At 37.8% G+C, this 16,060-nt stretch overlaps 1 protein-coding gene across 1 annotated transcript in view; it reads right to left on the bottom strand.

Annotated features, from left to right (window-relative positions):
* LOC117296974 overlaps positions 1–16,060 on the bottom strand; it is an 81,252-nt gene that overhangs the window by 36,419 nt on the left and 28,773 nt on the right. The window contains exons 25-40 of the mRNA XM_033780076.1: positions 15,668–15,890; positions 14,170–14,196; positions 12,468–12,646; positions 12,133–12,285; positions 10,990–11,131; positions 9,749–9,990; positions 8,922–9,159; positions 7,253–7,282; positions 6,046–6,392; positions 4,735–4,873; positions 4,253–4,366; positions 3,528–3,696; positions 2,638–2,819; positions 1,512–1,538; positions 1,006–1,184; positions 132–275 (exon numbers count right to left, since the gene is read on the bottom strand). Of these exons, the coding sequence (XP_033635967.1) occupies positions 132–275; positions 1,006–1,184; positions 1,512–1,538; positions 2,638–2,819; positions 3,528–3,696; positions 4,253–4,366; positions 4,735–4,873; positions 6,046–6,392; positions 7,253–7,282; positions 8,922–9,159; positions 9,749–9,990; positions 10,990–11,131; positions 12,133–12,285; positions 12,468–12,646; positions 14,170–14,196; positions 15,668–15,890 (2,535 nt within the window). The remainder of the gene's footprint in view (positions 1–131; positions 276–1,005; positions 1,185–1,511; positions 1,539–2,637; positions 2,820–3,527; positions 3,697–4,252; positions 4,367–4,734; positions 4,874–6,045; positions 6,393–7,252; positions 7,283–8,921; positions 9,160–9,748; positions 9,991–10,989; positions 11,132–12,132; positions 12,286–12,467; positions 12,647–14,169; positions 14,197–15,667; positions 15,891–16,060) is intronic.

Genomic DNA, 16,060 nt, shown 5'->3' with positions numbered 1-16,060 from the left:
TGGGAGAAAACAAGATGGCCGCACCATGATAAAGGTCTATGGAAAGTATTGCGTTACATCCACGAGGCAAGAACAACCTTACTGATTGCTTTTTGATGGAGGTAACCTTACTTCTGAGGGTATAGTATTACCTTACTGCCGTCTGTACCCAAAGCATCCTCCCAGTTACTGCCATCAAGACTCAGTTGAACACGTAACTTTGACACCCATCGTTCTTCATCATTACAACCTTGGACAGACACCCCCGTCACAATAGTGGGTTTGCCCAGATCAACCTGGAATCAATGAGATAACAACAATCTTTATGAACAACTCAATTACAGAGAATTCTAAAGAATGAACCAGTACAACAATTATCATGTAATAGTTTCATATCACCAACATTCTCACTCTTATAGAAGATGTTAAATTTGCATCTCGGATAAAGAATATTAATTTTGGTTTTTACCCATACACCGATGTATACTCAGTACGTTCCCGAGTCCTGTGAACAAATATCAGACACTGCTCTAGAATTGCAAGGGACGTGGGTTCGAACCCCAACCCGAGTAATATGCCTGTGATATTTTATCACAGGACTCGGGAAAGTACCGAGTATACAGTGCTCACACATATCGGTGTATATGGGCAAAAACCAAAACTAATAATCTTCACTCTTGAATTTGAAATTCTCTCCTTAAAAGCAAAGTATACCTTTTCTTTTTTGGAAATGTTTGATTGTTTGAATCCTATATAAATGTAGATGTGTACAAAACATGTGAAAATTTCGTTTCAAAATGAAGTAGTACAATGAACTAATAAATGCTATTTGAAGCTTTGCATGGTGTGAAAAATAAGCAGTAACTATAAATACTAAATACCGTAGTAAACTTGCGGGTATAACCGCGTAATAATTCTCTTTTTGAGTGAGTGTTGGCTCTGAAAACAACCGTTGTGGTCTTGACTTTTCGAACTCTGCTCGTCTTCAGGAGAATGTACTAATAGCTAATAACTGGCTACCCTTACCTGCACATACTGGTCTGTCTCATCAGTGGCTGGCGCCCAGCAGCCTTTGAGGGCAGCAGACGATCGTGAATTCAGCCTTGCTTGACTGTAGGTGTACTGTGATCCAAAGAGTGATGACGCTTCAATTGATTGATCGGGAATCAAACCATCCTCCATTCCCAGTCCATGACGACAGGAAACTGAAGAGAAAAAAAAAGCAAGTTACAACTTGTTATAATCAAGAAACAAGCCTTTGTTTCTGTACATGCCCCCAAACTTACTTGCTCCGTATCCATTACATTATATAACATTTCATTTTCATCAATTCTTTGACTTGTACTTAATTTGATTATTATTCTCTTATTTTTATCAATATAAAAATACATGTATATTGAATTGAATTAAAAAAAAAAAATTAACTGAGTAATTTGGGAGATGAGACTAGCTTTGTACGTTTGTACGACCAACAAACCCCTCTGTTTTCTATGAGTATTATAATAAACAAGGGACAAATTTTCGACACTTACCAGCAGGGATATCACGTGCAGGTTCAACTGAAAGTAGAAACAGACAAGTTAAAATATTATACAGAGAATTTGATTGTAAATACATAAAAATATTAATCAATTTTTATACACCGCTTTATCACAGCCCAAAGGGAGTACCAAAGTGTTCTGACATTATTACCCATCTCAGCTCCCTGGGGAATGTACAACCGGTGCTATCGTGGCCGAGTGGATAAGAGCACCGAACTCAAGCTCTGGTGCTTCTGTTCAGCAGAGTGTGGGTTTTGAATCCCGGTCGTGACACTCGTGTCCCTGAGCAAGACACTTAACTATAATTGCTTCTCTCCACCCAGGAGTAAATGGGTACCTGTGAGAGCAGAGATGGTTCTTGTGATTGGTTTAGCCGAGTAGCGCATATGTTGCGCACAGGCTGTATACTCCCCAGGGAGCTGAGATGGTTTAAGGAATGATTTAAGGCACAGTGACCAGGATTAATAATGTCGGAAGCGCTTTGAGACACCCCTCGGGCGTGAAAAGCGCTATATAAAAACGGTCTATTATTACTATTACCGAGCTCTAAGCTAATCATTCACATGATCCATATCACCCTTACAGGTACAGATTTACCCCGGTGGGTGGAGAGAAGCTTGTGGTGTAGTGTCTTGCGTAAAGGTTCAAGTGTCAGACCGGGATTCAAACCCACATCCCGATGACTTAACCACCAAAATTTGAGTCTAATGCATTGGAATGCAAGGCACATACTTTCGGCGTCTGCGTGTCTCAAAATATCTGTACAGAACGCACATTGTCACTGTTGAATCCACCAACAACAGGCCGACCAAAAAGAGACGGGTGTAATTTCACAATTAAAAATTGTAGGCCTACGCTTTGTTTGTTTTGAGCGTTGTATCCTCCAATCAAAATGACAAAGATCTACTTGGACGTTATATAAAACAAACAATGAATGTTTTTTCATTCGTGCAACCGTGCAAATATTTTCATTCGTTGAAAAAATGAAATATTCCATTCAACGCGGCTCTGCCACGTTGAATAGAACATTCCATCTTTCAACTCATGAACATATTCGCACCATGGCACTCATAAACATTCATTATTTGTATACTATTTTTTGAAATGATGCACTTACTTCGAACAACAGCTTTGATTGAGTAGGCCTGTTTTCCACTAGATTCAAATCTTCTGTATTGACCGATTGGTGTAGGCTCTAGGCTTCCAGCATTTTTGGAATACAAAAGATCAGTGCTGTCGTCGCCTTCGTCGAATGCAACCAGGGGCATGGTAAAGGAGAAGCCGATCACATCACCTTTCCTACAAACCAAACAAATAATATCTCATTATTAATTTGTTTTCTTTCGTCTTACCCATACACCGATGTGTGTTAGCACTGTATTTTAATTTTGTTTGTTTGTTAACATACATTGTAGTAATGTTTTTAATGACTACTTTGTATACTGTACATTTCGGCTTTTAGCTGCTGTGTTTTAATAAATAAACCATGAATAATAATAATAATAATACTCATTACTCTTTCGAGTCCTGTGAACAAATATTACAGGCATGTTACTTGGGTGGGATTCGAACCCACGAACCTTGCAATTCTAGAGCAGTGTCTGATATTTTTTTACAGGACTTGGGAGAGTACTCAGTATACAGTGCAAACACACATTGGTAGTTTATGGGTAAAAAAAATAAATATATATATTCTTTATCCCAGATGCAAATTTAACATCTCTTACTATATAACACCCAAGCAGATCCTTGCCATTTGATTGGATGATTGTCCGTCACGTGTTATCAACGTGTCTGTCACGTGATATTGTTGAAAGATGGAATGTTCTATTCAACTCAGCTCCGCCTCGTTAAATAGAACATTCCATCTTTCAACTCATGAACATATTCGCACCATTGCACTCATAAATATTCATTATTTGTATAATATCTCCTTATTTATAACAATTCTACTAGATTGAAATTTGCTTCTATTTTCTGTTTTTTTTTCCCCACTGAATTATTTACCTGAAAGGAATCTGAACGGTTTTGTCCGGTTGGAAAGTGGCAAGCTCGTTTGGTGTTTGCGGAGGGATGTCGTTGCTTCCAATGTGTCTGAATTGAAACGGATCGTCTGGATGCACTCTCCATACGCCAGCCTTGAAGGCAGCACTAGTCTTTGGCCAAAAGATCCATTCTAATACACAAAGCAATAACATCAAACGTATATTACTATTATTATTTATTTTTATTATTTATTTGGCACAAAAACACATACAAAATACAAAGATAAACAAAACAAAAGCCAGGGACATATGCCTGGAATTTAAAAAGTTTACCAAAAAACTGTAGCCCGAAGGCCTTCAATTCCACTATCCCTGGCCTAATATGGAAAACAGAAATAAATGAAAGATCAATCTAATTAACATTAATGTTCTCTTGTTAAAGAAAAGGTAAACATTGTGTTATGTGCATTTTTTTTTTTTTTTTTTTTTTTTTAAGTTTTAAAAGTGTCAAGCTTTTCAAAAGTGCTGCATTTTACAAAAGGCCCCTTCTAAGTGCATAGGAATCAAAACAGAATAAAGAATACTACCGTACTTATATCTACACAAAAATTCATGGGGGCACCTGGGGAAGGACCTGGAAAATGGTTAGGTTGGTGGAAGAATTTGGAGTAGAAAATGGTTGGGAGAAGGGGGAGATTTGGGGCAAAGATCGAGAGTATAGGGGTCAGCGTCTGCCTAAGAAGTCACCTGTAATATATCCATCACTTTCAAATGGTATACCAGCAGCCAATAGGATGAAGTTCTTGTTGTCCAGGTTGTCTCTTGTTTTCACAGTCATTCCGTACTCATTTGCAGCAATTTCTGTCAAATTCAGTCATAATCAATTTCGTTCATGAAAGAGGTAGATAGAACACCAATAGATTTTAAGTAATCAACTTTGAAGGTGGCAGGTTTAAAAGGAAGGAATGTTTTTCTACTGTTTATGATGTGTGTGTACTGCGCATCTTTATGCACTTCATGACGATGCCACAGTTAACATAATAATGTGTTCATGATTCAACTGATCTTAGTTGGTGTAAGGACCAAATTCTAGTTTTGTAAAAATTACAGTTGCGAAATTACAGTAACATGTAATTTAAGAGGGGAATTTGAGAAATTAATAAACGCTTCAGTCTCCTTGAAACGTAAGAAGTTGGTTTAACAAACTTGAACATAAACATTTATCTCACCAAAGTCTCCGAGAACCTCCAAACGCATAGCAGCACGGCCAAAAAAGCCCCTTGGGTAAACCCGTATACATTGTGCCTTCACTGCATTTGGGAAATAGCGTTCAACTTCTGTGTCGCTATCAACGTTTCCTTCGAATACCTGAGCAAAAAAAAAAACCAATCAAATCAAACATAACCGTTTGGGGTATGATAAACAACTGTCAGACCCTAAAGGAACTACTCATAAGAGTACATTGACCCTTGACAGTTAGTAAACAAATTCTAATTCAAACGTCTATTAAAAGGTTTTCCCAGCCACTTATAACAACTACAACAAAAACATTCATTTTAAAAATGAATGCTTCAATGTTGAATCAGCATTCATAAGCACCTCAGACAGTTTCGCTATTCCTATTGGTGGAGAGCGCGTCACGTGGGTGTGTATAAACCTTTGTTTATGACCAGTAAGAAGTGTTGAAACATGGGCGTGACACGCGAGCTATGCACCTGTGCTTTTAAGACAGTTTATTCATTCCTATTGGTTGAGAGCAACGGCTGAAAAGTTGTGCCACATCACGCGATACGCGCGACGCGCACAGCATTCCCTTATAAGGAGTTGTTTAACCGAGGGCCTTGACTGGGCCTTACCATTTGATAGCTGGAGGGGTGTTGTGTTGAAATAAATCATTGAAAAATTATAGTTTTTGCATTTATTTAACTTTTTGACCACAAGCGTTGATGTTTTTTGACCGAAAAGGTATTTATGAATGGGAATCAAAGTGTGTTGAATCGGTTTTCGACTAGTGGTTTAAACCCGCCGAGGCCTGGTTCTTGATAATTACCTCGACTTCGTCTCGGTAAAATTATCACGAACCAAGCCTCGTTGGGTTTAAACCACTAGTTGAAAACCTCTTCACCACACATTGATTCCCCTATTCAACAATCAAAAGGAGTGATTAAATTTCACCAGTTTAATAGCATTCACAAGTCAAAAAAATTCATTATTTTTTTTTTTTTAAACTAGTTGGTTATCTTTGCAATTATAAATCCATCAAACTCAAACTAAACTATAATAAAAAAAACCTAGAGGACGTCTTATGCAGAAAAAGACCGATCCATTATTGCTCCGCCCCATTACATACTGACCAATCACAACCAATTGCACAACCAAAATGCCGACACTATAAAGTCTGACATGCATGCGTGTATGCTTGGCACGCGCGGCAGAGTTGTGCAGAATGGCATTAGAAAGGCTCATGTGTTCTTGCTCACAAGTGAGCCTAATAGATCGGTGTATTAAGAGTAGTTGCAGTTTGACCGAGCTTATCTTACCATCTCATCACCATTGGCATCCTCAACTGGCATCCAGTCTTCACAGTTGACAGAATAGTACACGGCGTAACGGGTAACCCACCAGTTAACTTTAGCGTGGCGTCCCTGGGTGATTAAACCAGTGACTGTGCCTTCAACCCGAAAATCAACCTGAAGCCAGGGCGATTCATCTTTCTGGTCTGCCACCCAAGCACCTCCGAGGTTCTCGTGCATACCAACATGCCTCAGACGGGCAGATCTAGGCCCGAAGCTGTGCGAATCACCTTCATGGACGTATGTTGAGGACACAGTAATGCTTGTGTCTACCAGTATCCCGTTAGCGAGGCCCACGGGATTCTTTGCATCCACTACAATTGACAACAAACTTTAATTACATTCATGGTTACACAAAACGTTTAAATAAAACCAAAGCTGGCAAAAAGCTACAATATGCAAGAAGCTTCTAACATAACTATTCCAAAAAAAAAGAAAAAAAAAAAAAAGTTTTTGTTTTTCAAACTCAACAAACATTTGTGATTCAAATTGGCAAATAAACCTTAGATGCTGAGACATTAGGATCAAAATTGCCATAGCGTGTGTTTAAAAAAATACAAACTGAGAGAATAACGTATTTTTATCAAGCAGTTCAAACAATAGCGTTCCACACTAATCCTAAAAATATAAGCCTCTTCTCAGATCCAACACTTCCACAAAAGAGATTTACACATTGTTGACTAGTATCTATAGTTCCTTCCATGATATCCACAACATGCAAAGCTTCAAACAATTCTTAAAGGGAAGGTACACGTTTGGTAATTACTCAAAACAAATATTAACTTAAAAACTGACTTGGTAACGAGCATTGGAGAGTTGTTGATAGTATAACACATTGTGGGAAACAACTTCCTCTGAAGTAATAAAGTTTTTGAGAAAGAGGTAATTTCTCACTAAAATAATAAAAGACTTCTAGCTACATAGATGTATTTTATTCCTATCTGAAAGCACATAAATTCGTCCAACAAGGTTGTTTTTTCTTTCATCATTTTCTCGCAACTTCGATGACCAATCGAGTCCAAATTTTCACAGGCTTGTTATTTTATGCTTATGATGGGATACACCAAGTGAGAAGACTGGTCTTTGACAATTCCCAAACGTGTACCTTCCCTTTAATAGTGAACATGGCATTATTTGTGCTGTAGAGGAAAAACAACAAGAAAATAGTCCTTACCAGGCAACACCACTTCACCTGGACTGGCCTCTGAAATATAAAAAGAGAAGAAATGTTTGAATTCATGTTTCCTGGGGACTTTTGCTAAAGGGTCTGGGTACTTATTGGTAACACAAAACACAATGTCCACAGATTGACATTAAACTCACACAGTTTGAAGATAATGATAGTAGAAAGCTTCCCTTAAAAGGTTACTTGCCGAGGTGCTGTAGTTTTTGAGAAATAATGTCACGAAAATAACTTTTGTCTCAGTTTTAGAATGCAAATAACTTTCATCTCACTGAGACAGAAATCGTTTACGAGATTTGTTTTGGGGTGTTAAAACAAATTTGACTGCTTTTTACTCGTAATACGGTATAGAAATATCGACTGCTTAATAATTGGGGCACAGTTAAAATTATAGGCCCTCGGTGATGTCAAAACAATGACTATGATCACCATGACTATGCCCCCAGCTTCCCTTTGTGCATAGTCATGGTTTTAAATTCACCAAGGGCCTATAATTTTAACTGTGCTCCAATTATTAAGCAGTCAATATTTCTTTTATATTCTTCTAATCAAAAACCCTGACTACAGTGAAAGGTCGTCTGCGAAGAAAAGTCACAGTTCAAAATGATAGTGATCCCCTGAGCGTTCTTTTTTTCCCCTCAGCACTGCCTCAGGAAAATAGAACGCTCAAGGGCTCACCTCAGGTGTCTTAGTTTTAACCATAGCAATCAAAGCAGTCAATATTTGTATATTATATACCTCATGGATAGAATCCTCTAATCTGATTGGTTAAAATGAAGTAATGAAAATAGCTATGCCCCCTTTTTCTATCAAGATGACCTCATAGTGACAATGCCCGGGGCATAGTCAGAAAATAGTCAATTGACTATACCCGCTCTGAAAATAATGCAACTATGAAGTGAATATAATGTACGACTAGTACGTGACTACTGCTCTTGCCCTTCCACAGCTTTCTCAAATCACTTAGAAATGTCAATCTCATGAATCTACTGAATAGTAGCTTTAGCCCAATCACTTGTTTTAATTTAAGTTTAGGTTTTATTTATTTATTTATTTACCTTTATTGTTTATCCTTACCCCATCTGTTATTTTTACTTATTTATTTATTTTTAATTTAATTTAATTTAACTTATTTTTTATTCTTAATATATATTTATCATTTTCTATTGGTCTTTAATTTTCTGCTTTCATTATTGCTTTGTGTACTATATTATGTTAAATCTATATTAATTTTATTATGTACCCCAGATGTGGGGCAACAGATCTACGGATCATAGTATGTATTTGCTTTTGTTGTCCCTTGCCCATCTTGGGGTATAATGTTGTCAATGTATTTTGTTTTGTACTGTTATGGCGAATAAAATAATAATAATAATAATAACTAGCGTTCCGTGTCACGGCACGACCTTTCTTCGCAGACGACCTTTCACCGTATAGTCAGAGTGTTGTTGATAAGATGAATCATTATTTGGTATATAAAAGAAATATTGACTGCTTAATAATCGGGGAATAGTTAAAATTATAGGCCCTCGGTGATGTCAAAACCATGGCTATGCCCTCAGCTTCGCTTCGGACATAGTCATGGTTTTGACATCACCTTGGGCCTATAATATTAACTGTGCCCCTCATAGCAGTCAATATTTCCATACTATCAACTAACCTTCAAAGAGAGCTTTGACGGAGTAAGCTCTCTGAGCCACACCGACAAACTGAACAAATGAGCCAGCCTTCATACTACGGTAATTCACAATTTCCCTATTCCTGGCGTAGACGACAGCTGTGACATCGCCCCCTGCCAATGTCTTGTACAAGACGGAGCGACAGAAGTTGAACCCGATCATGTCGCCTTTCTTTACTGCCAATCTCTGATTTCCCTTGAAATCAACCGACAGCTCAACCTGAATAAAACAAATGTTTAAATTGTGAATCCAACTATAAACCTGTACTTTCAATTTAAACACAACTCTGTAACAAACTATATTATCTATCTATCATGAGCCAATTCTTCAAATTCATACTATAGATCTTAGTAACAAACCATATTATCTCAAAATCATCTGCCACTTCTTCAATTTCATTCTGTATAACTCAGAAACAAACCATACTATCTATCCATCAATCTACCATGTGCCACAAGTTCAGTTCCCTTCTCTAGAACTCAGCAAGACAAATCGTTTATCTATCTACCCTGTACCACTTCTGCAATATCATTCTGTAGATCTCAGAAACAAACCATATTATCTTGAATTTCACATAAATGTCGAACTCCCTCTACAATTGACACTGTACTCCCGATCCAGTACATGCCTGTGATATTTTTTCACAGGACTCGGGAAGTACTGAGTATACAGTGCTAACACACATCGGTGTATGGGTAAACAAAATAAAATAATAATATTCTTTATCCCCGATGCAAATTTAACATCTCTTATATTAAAAATCTGAATCCTGAATCAACAATGAAATGACCTTCCTGAGGTATTTTACCTGGTCCTGCTTGATGTTAATATGCCTCATGCCAACAACTTGGTACACCTTTTTATCTGCATTAATTTCACGGAAAACAATGAATTTGAAGGATCCAAGCTTGGTGGCGCGGAAGTACAAGCCCTTCACGTAACCATCTGCACTGAACTTCTTTTCTGGAATGACGAATGAGAAACCTCCAGATCCTGCGTCTTCTCGGGGATTGGTATCGAAACCCACTTCTGGATTCTCGCTTACCGTGTCTGTGAGAAAGAAATAACAAACATTTTTGTTACAAATAATATTAAGGTTTTTCAGATTTTCATTTAAGTATCAAAATACCTTTATTCTCAACTTGTACAATCAGAGTAAGAGTAGAAATCATAATTTTAAAATATGAATTATGAGGCTCGCTTTTCTCCAAACCCAAATAATTGTGGATGTTTCTTACTTCATATTTTTGTTACGCTTCAATCCTGAGCTTGGAGCTTTGTCAAAGTACCAACCATATCCAATACTGAACTGCCTTTTATATACCTTTCTTGGACGTCATAGAAAGTGTTGTAGGCGTGGTTAGGACTAATTTGTCATAAATGTTCTAGACAACCGGGTTTACAAGCCCAAGATCTTTTTGGGCAACTAGTCCAAACCACGCCTACAAAGCCGTCTATGGTGACAAAGAAAGAGTATAAACGGCAGTTGAGAAATAGACATGGTCTGATGAAGCTCCTAGCTCAGAATCAAATCGTAACAAAACAAATATGTAAGTAATATCTACATATACCACTTATTGTTGTTCGATTTAGGATCAGCTGGAGAGGAGAGCCTCTAGACAGGAACTGTCTTACTTTCCGGCAATCCTTTGGGCTCCAGATGTGTCTTTTTCCTTTGCTGTATTTAAATTGCTCATTGCTGTATGCTAAAATGTTTTTAGCTAGCTAATGTGCATAATTGTACTTTTTATCTACTCGAGAAATGAAATAAATATAATTAAGTACAAACAATCATTTAAATTTGAAAAAAAAACAACTTATAATCCATAATTTATCAACAAATCCAAAAGAATATATTAAATAATAATGTGACATTTTTATGACAATGTCAATGGGGGCAATGACAAGTGAGGACCTTCAAATACTCACACCAGGTGACAATATTCTTTTGTACTTTTAAACTACTGGGGAAGGAACAACCCTTTTAAAATATAGACTGGTTCCAAGACTACCAGTCATCAACAGCACGATAGTGCAATGAGTGTTTACCTGCTAGACCAAGGACGTCCATTCTCATGGATGGAAAGTTACCAGTCCATTTCATTGGTTGTATTCTAATACTTTGAGTTATCAACAGTGTAGGGAAGAAATTCTTCACTTGAGTTTCCTGGTCATAATTTCCTCCAAACATCTGCACGAAAAGGATAAGAAATTGTTTGGAAATTTCAGAAATTATTGATCAGTTTCTACTCGAAATTACATAAATTTTCTTTCATGTTTGTTTACATGGCCTATGTGTTGTTTTATTTCCTGAAAATAAATGTTAGAGTTTTGAATAGTGTTACGTCCACAATGAGGAACCGCTATGAGGCGCCATTATCAAGAACAAATATGAGGGGGTCTAGATTCAAGTTCAGCTTTTATGAAACTCGGTCCTGTCTGGGTGAAATCCTCAATGCATAGTCCATGCAAGAGTCTCTTGTCGCACAACCCATTTTCCAGTACAGGGCGCTTGAGTGATGGGAGGGTGAAAAAAGAGATTCTTAAAAACAAAATGATTGTGGTTTTAAGCCTCTTTTAGAGTCTACATTGTATATTTTTACATTTTCTTAAATAGAAATTTTGTTTTTGATCGATAAAGGTGAATAAAACATACAATAATAAGAATAATAATAATAACAATAATAAAGTACATTTATAGGGCGCACATACCCATTAAAATGCTCAAGGCACCGACAAGAAAGGCACTTTAGACATCAATAGTTGATGTTTTTATCAAATGGGCTGTTTCCCCAGAATGGGTTATTTTCTGATTATGACAATCTATTTTCAAAAAAGGTCATAACCATTGAACCAAAAGGTGAAAAAGCGGCCATTCATGGCCAAATCTGTGCACTGCATGTAAAAATCTGTGCGTTTTGATCGTTTCGTAATCGTTTTACCTCTGACGAGGCGGCTGGATGGCGTCAATGCATAAGGTCTATTACCAAAGGTACACCCTCATTTCACCACTCGGATAACACAAAGTCATAAAGATTGATAACAAAATAATGAGTTAAAAACCAATGGTTCTTTCAGAACCACCACAACTCATTTAGAGATTATCATTACATGGTGTTACAGCAAGCCTTTACTATATTGTTCTTCCACATTGCAAAGTTTCAAATCCTACTTAACAAAATAACGCCTTACTATTGTGTTGCCGCCTTCATCTGCGACATCAGTCCATGTTTGCAAGTCCACGGAGTGCCTTGCAATAAACTTCTGAACGAACCATTTCCTAGTCGGACTGCTTAGACCTTGAGTTGTAACTCCACCACAAGGGCGCTTCTTTTTGAAGTCAATCTTTTTGGGAAGACAAAGATTGAAGAAAAGAACAGTTTGAAGAGGTTGGGTCATTTGCCTGTTTTTTTTCCGTCTCAATTTAATGCTGATTAATAGAAAACATTATTTAAAACTATATGAAATAAAAATAACCTGTGCAAGTTTTATAGAGCCTACTTGTTGAAAGGCAACCGCGTTCCTACCTGGATATATGCACTTTGGTCGATTTGACGGCCACACCATCCTCCCAACATACCCTGCTGATCCTTCAGACCAAGGCGGACGCGGTCTGCCTTACCATTGGAGTCACAGATTCCGTTTGAAGTGATCTGCTCTGAAGTAATAAGACCGTCCTGAAGTCCCATGTTAGTGACAGACATAACTGTGAACAGATAAGAACAATTTGTGTTAGGCAATCAGGGGATTTGGGGTTTTAGCATAGCCCAATTAGTTCCAAATAGGTTGACCGCGTGAGGACGTATCTGTACCGATTTCACATGATGAATTAGGTAAACAAACAAACGTTTTTTTTTTTTTATGTACTTTGTCATTGATGCAAGAAAACTACATACAGGCAATAAACTGCTTGAGTGTTAGATTTGAATAAGGTCTGGTATTATGACTGGCTTAGTGACAAGTTACCAGTTACATTTGAATTCCTCAGACTATAGACAGTTGCTATGTCAAACTGTTTGGGGCAAGCCTTTGCATAGCAACCTCCAGATGAGCAAACCCTGGTGTACCATTGTGCCATACACATCCCTTCAGAACTGGTGTGGATGCTCACCGTCTCTTTACATACATTTTTGTAACTACGTAAAAGCTTGCCCCTAATCATGTGACATAGCAACTGTCTCGATAGTCTGAGGAATTCAATGTTACATGTAGATGGTAACTTGTGATGAAGCACGTCATTGTACCAGACAATGCTCATATCTAACTTGCAAATGAAACTGTAATTGTGATGCAAGATGTTCCCAGAAAGCGCCCTCATACGGTCAAAAATATGGTAAATTCCCCAAAACTCCTCTGGCAGGGCAACATAACATTTATTTCTCATTGGACTTGGCATACTAATCTTGGGTGGAGTATTTTGAAAAACTAGGGAGAGCTTAGATCAGAAATCCATGTGGCTGACATGCGTTGTTTGTAAAATGGCTAACAGTGTAAGTACCAATCAAGCAACTTTCATAATTCCATCTGTGTTGCACACTGCATTATCTGTACGAATTATGTGCATTGCTTTATAAGGACTAGGCTTTAAAACAACGCATGACGGATACCTGAGTTTTAAACCGGGGATAGAGTTTAAAAATGGTATCAAAATTGTACACATGAATGAAAGAGTGGGTATAATTAGATTGATTGAACTTTTTCTGTACAGAGATTACATGGTCTGGTGGTTGAAAAACTAGTGGAAGTGTGTAATCCATCAGGTGAAATATTTGTGGAAGCACAGTGCATCTTAAAAGGGATTGGACACTATTGGTAATTGTCAAAGACTAGCCTTCACAGTTGGTATATCTCAACATATGCATAAAATAACTAGCCTGTGAAAATTTGAGCTCAATCGGTAATCGAAGTTGCGAGATAATAATGAAAGAAAAAAACGCCGTTGTCACATGAAGTTGTGTGCGTTTAGATGGTTGATTTCGAGACCTCAAGTTCTAAATCTGAGGTCTCGAAATCAAATTCGTGGAAAATTACTTCTTTCTCGAAAACGATGGCACTTCAGAGGGAGCCGTTTCTCACAATGTTTTATACCATCAACCTCTCCCCATTGCTCATCACCAAGAAAGGTTTTATGCTAATAATTATTTTGAGTAATTACCAATAGTGTCCACTGCCTTTATTGTTTCTCTTTGGTAAGTTACAATAATGGATTAATTTAACTTCCTTGTTTACCTGGTGCAATGGTCCTTGATGTTGCAACTGAAAAAAAAAGAGCATTGAAAAAATAGTTACAATCAAAAAGGATGAGACAGTAAACAAAACAAAAAATATTTATAAATATAAATATATTGTACATTTAATGAGTAGGGTAGATGACCTTAGCTTTCTATATACTGTGCATATAATAATAGTAATAACCAGTTTTTATATTGCCTTTTTCACAATAAAAGGGTGTCTCAAAGCGCTCCCAAAATTATTACCCCTGGTTACAGGGCCATTTGATTCATTCCTTAAACCATCTCAGCCCCCTGGAAGTATACAGCCTGTGTAACAAATATGCGCTACTCGGCTAAATCAATTACAAGAACCATCTCTGCCCTCACAGGTACCCATTTACCCCCGGGTGGAGAGAAGCAATTATAGTTAAGTGTCTTGCTCACGTACATGACCGGAACTTAAACCCACACTCTGCTGAACAGAAACACCAGGGCCCAATTTCATAGAGCTGCTAAGCACAAAAATTTGCTTAGCATGAAATGTCTGCCTCGATAAAAACAGGATTACCAACCAAATCTCCACACGGTTTTCAGGATGAGCAAACAACAGCTGAATACCAGTAACAAGCAATATGCAACAAATGGAAATTTGGTTGGTGATCCTGTTTTTATCAAGGAAGAAATTTGATGCTAAGCAAATTTGTGTGCTTAGCAGCTCTATGAAATTGGGCCCAGAGCTTTAAGTGTTCTGGTTTTTTTTTACACACAAGGGACCTATGACTTCAAGTCCCAACTCAAGGACAAATCTACTATTGTAAATATCTTGATCAAGGAAACATTCATCATGCTAGGGCGGGATTCGAACCCACCATCTATGAACGACAGAACTTGAAACAGTGCACCAGACCCCTTCTAATAAAGTTACATTTCCATTAATTCAGTCATCTTATTACGTCCTCATTGTATATATTATGATTTGAGGCATTTGCATGGTGAGGTAGCAATATACATGTATATTTGGCTTGTGGTAACACCGCTGTCTTGCTATATCTTCTACTACCTCTGTCGAGGTGAGAGTGTCCTGAATCTCCCAGCGATTCCTGCAGTATTCTCGCAAGACTGCTGGCCTCACGAGACTACTTCTCTCACGACTACGGTCCCGTTTTTGTTAATGGGGAGTAGAAGTCGGCAACCAGCAGTTCGCGCGAGAGCAGTGATCGACTATCTCACTGCGGCAGACCATTAACGACTTGTCCACAAGTCTACAGCAGAGTAGATTTTTCAGATTTTTGGGAGACTTCTCAGTTCTGAAAAGAACTGTCCTGCTTTTTAACTACATGTACATGTACATGTACTACCTGGGTGTAAGGTAGAAAATTGGCTGGGACTAATACTTTAGCATAGTGGATCGTTATTAACTTCAGTACCGTGGAGTGAGTTCTTAATCGGTCTCTCATTGCATTTTAAGAGGTTAGAATAAATACTTCAATCAAACAATGTGTTGGCTGTCTTACTTCTGAATCTCACTCGAATGGAGAATTTTCGGTTATCGCTTTCAGGGTAATCAAGCAGGCCGGTGATGGGCATCGTGTTGAGATCCTCAGGCCTAAAATTCTTTCGGATGAGAACTTTGTTGTTAGCGTCTGGTTCGGAACCGATGACTTGCTTGTCAAAGACTATGCCGAAAACATCCCCTTTTCGGACAGGGATTTTTTCGCTCAAGGATTTGCATGCCACCTAAGACACAAAGAGATCCTGTATTAGTAATAATAATAATGACAATAATAATCATAATGATAATTTTCACACCTGAGGTGTTTCTCAAAGCGCTTCCAACATTATTACCACTGGTCATTGGTCCTTAAATCACTCCTTAAACCATCTCAGCTCCCTGGGGAGTATACAGC

This window comes from Asterias rubens, chromosome 11 (genome assembly GCF_902459465.1).
Source record: "Asterias rubens chromosome 11, eAstRub1.3, whole genome shotgun sequence".
NCBI classification, from domain to species: domain Eukaryota; kingdom Metazoa; phylum Echinodermata; class Asteroidea; order Forcipulatida; family Asteriidae; genus Asterias; species Asterias rubens.
This window is presented reverse-complemented; position numbering and strand designations above follow the sequence as displayed.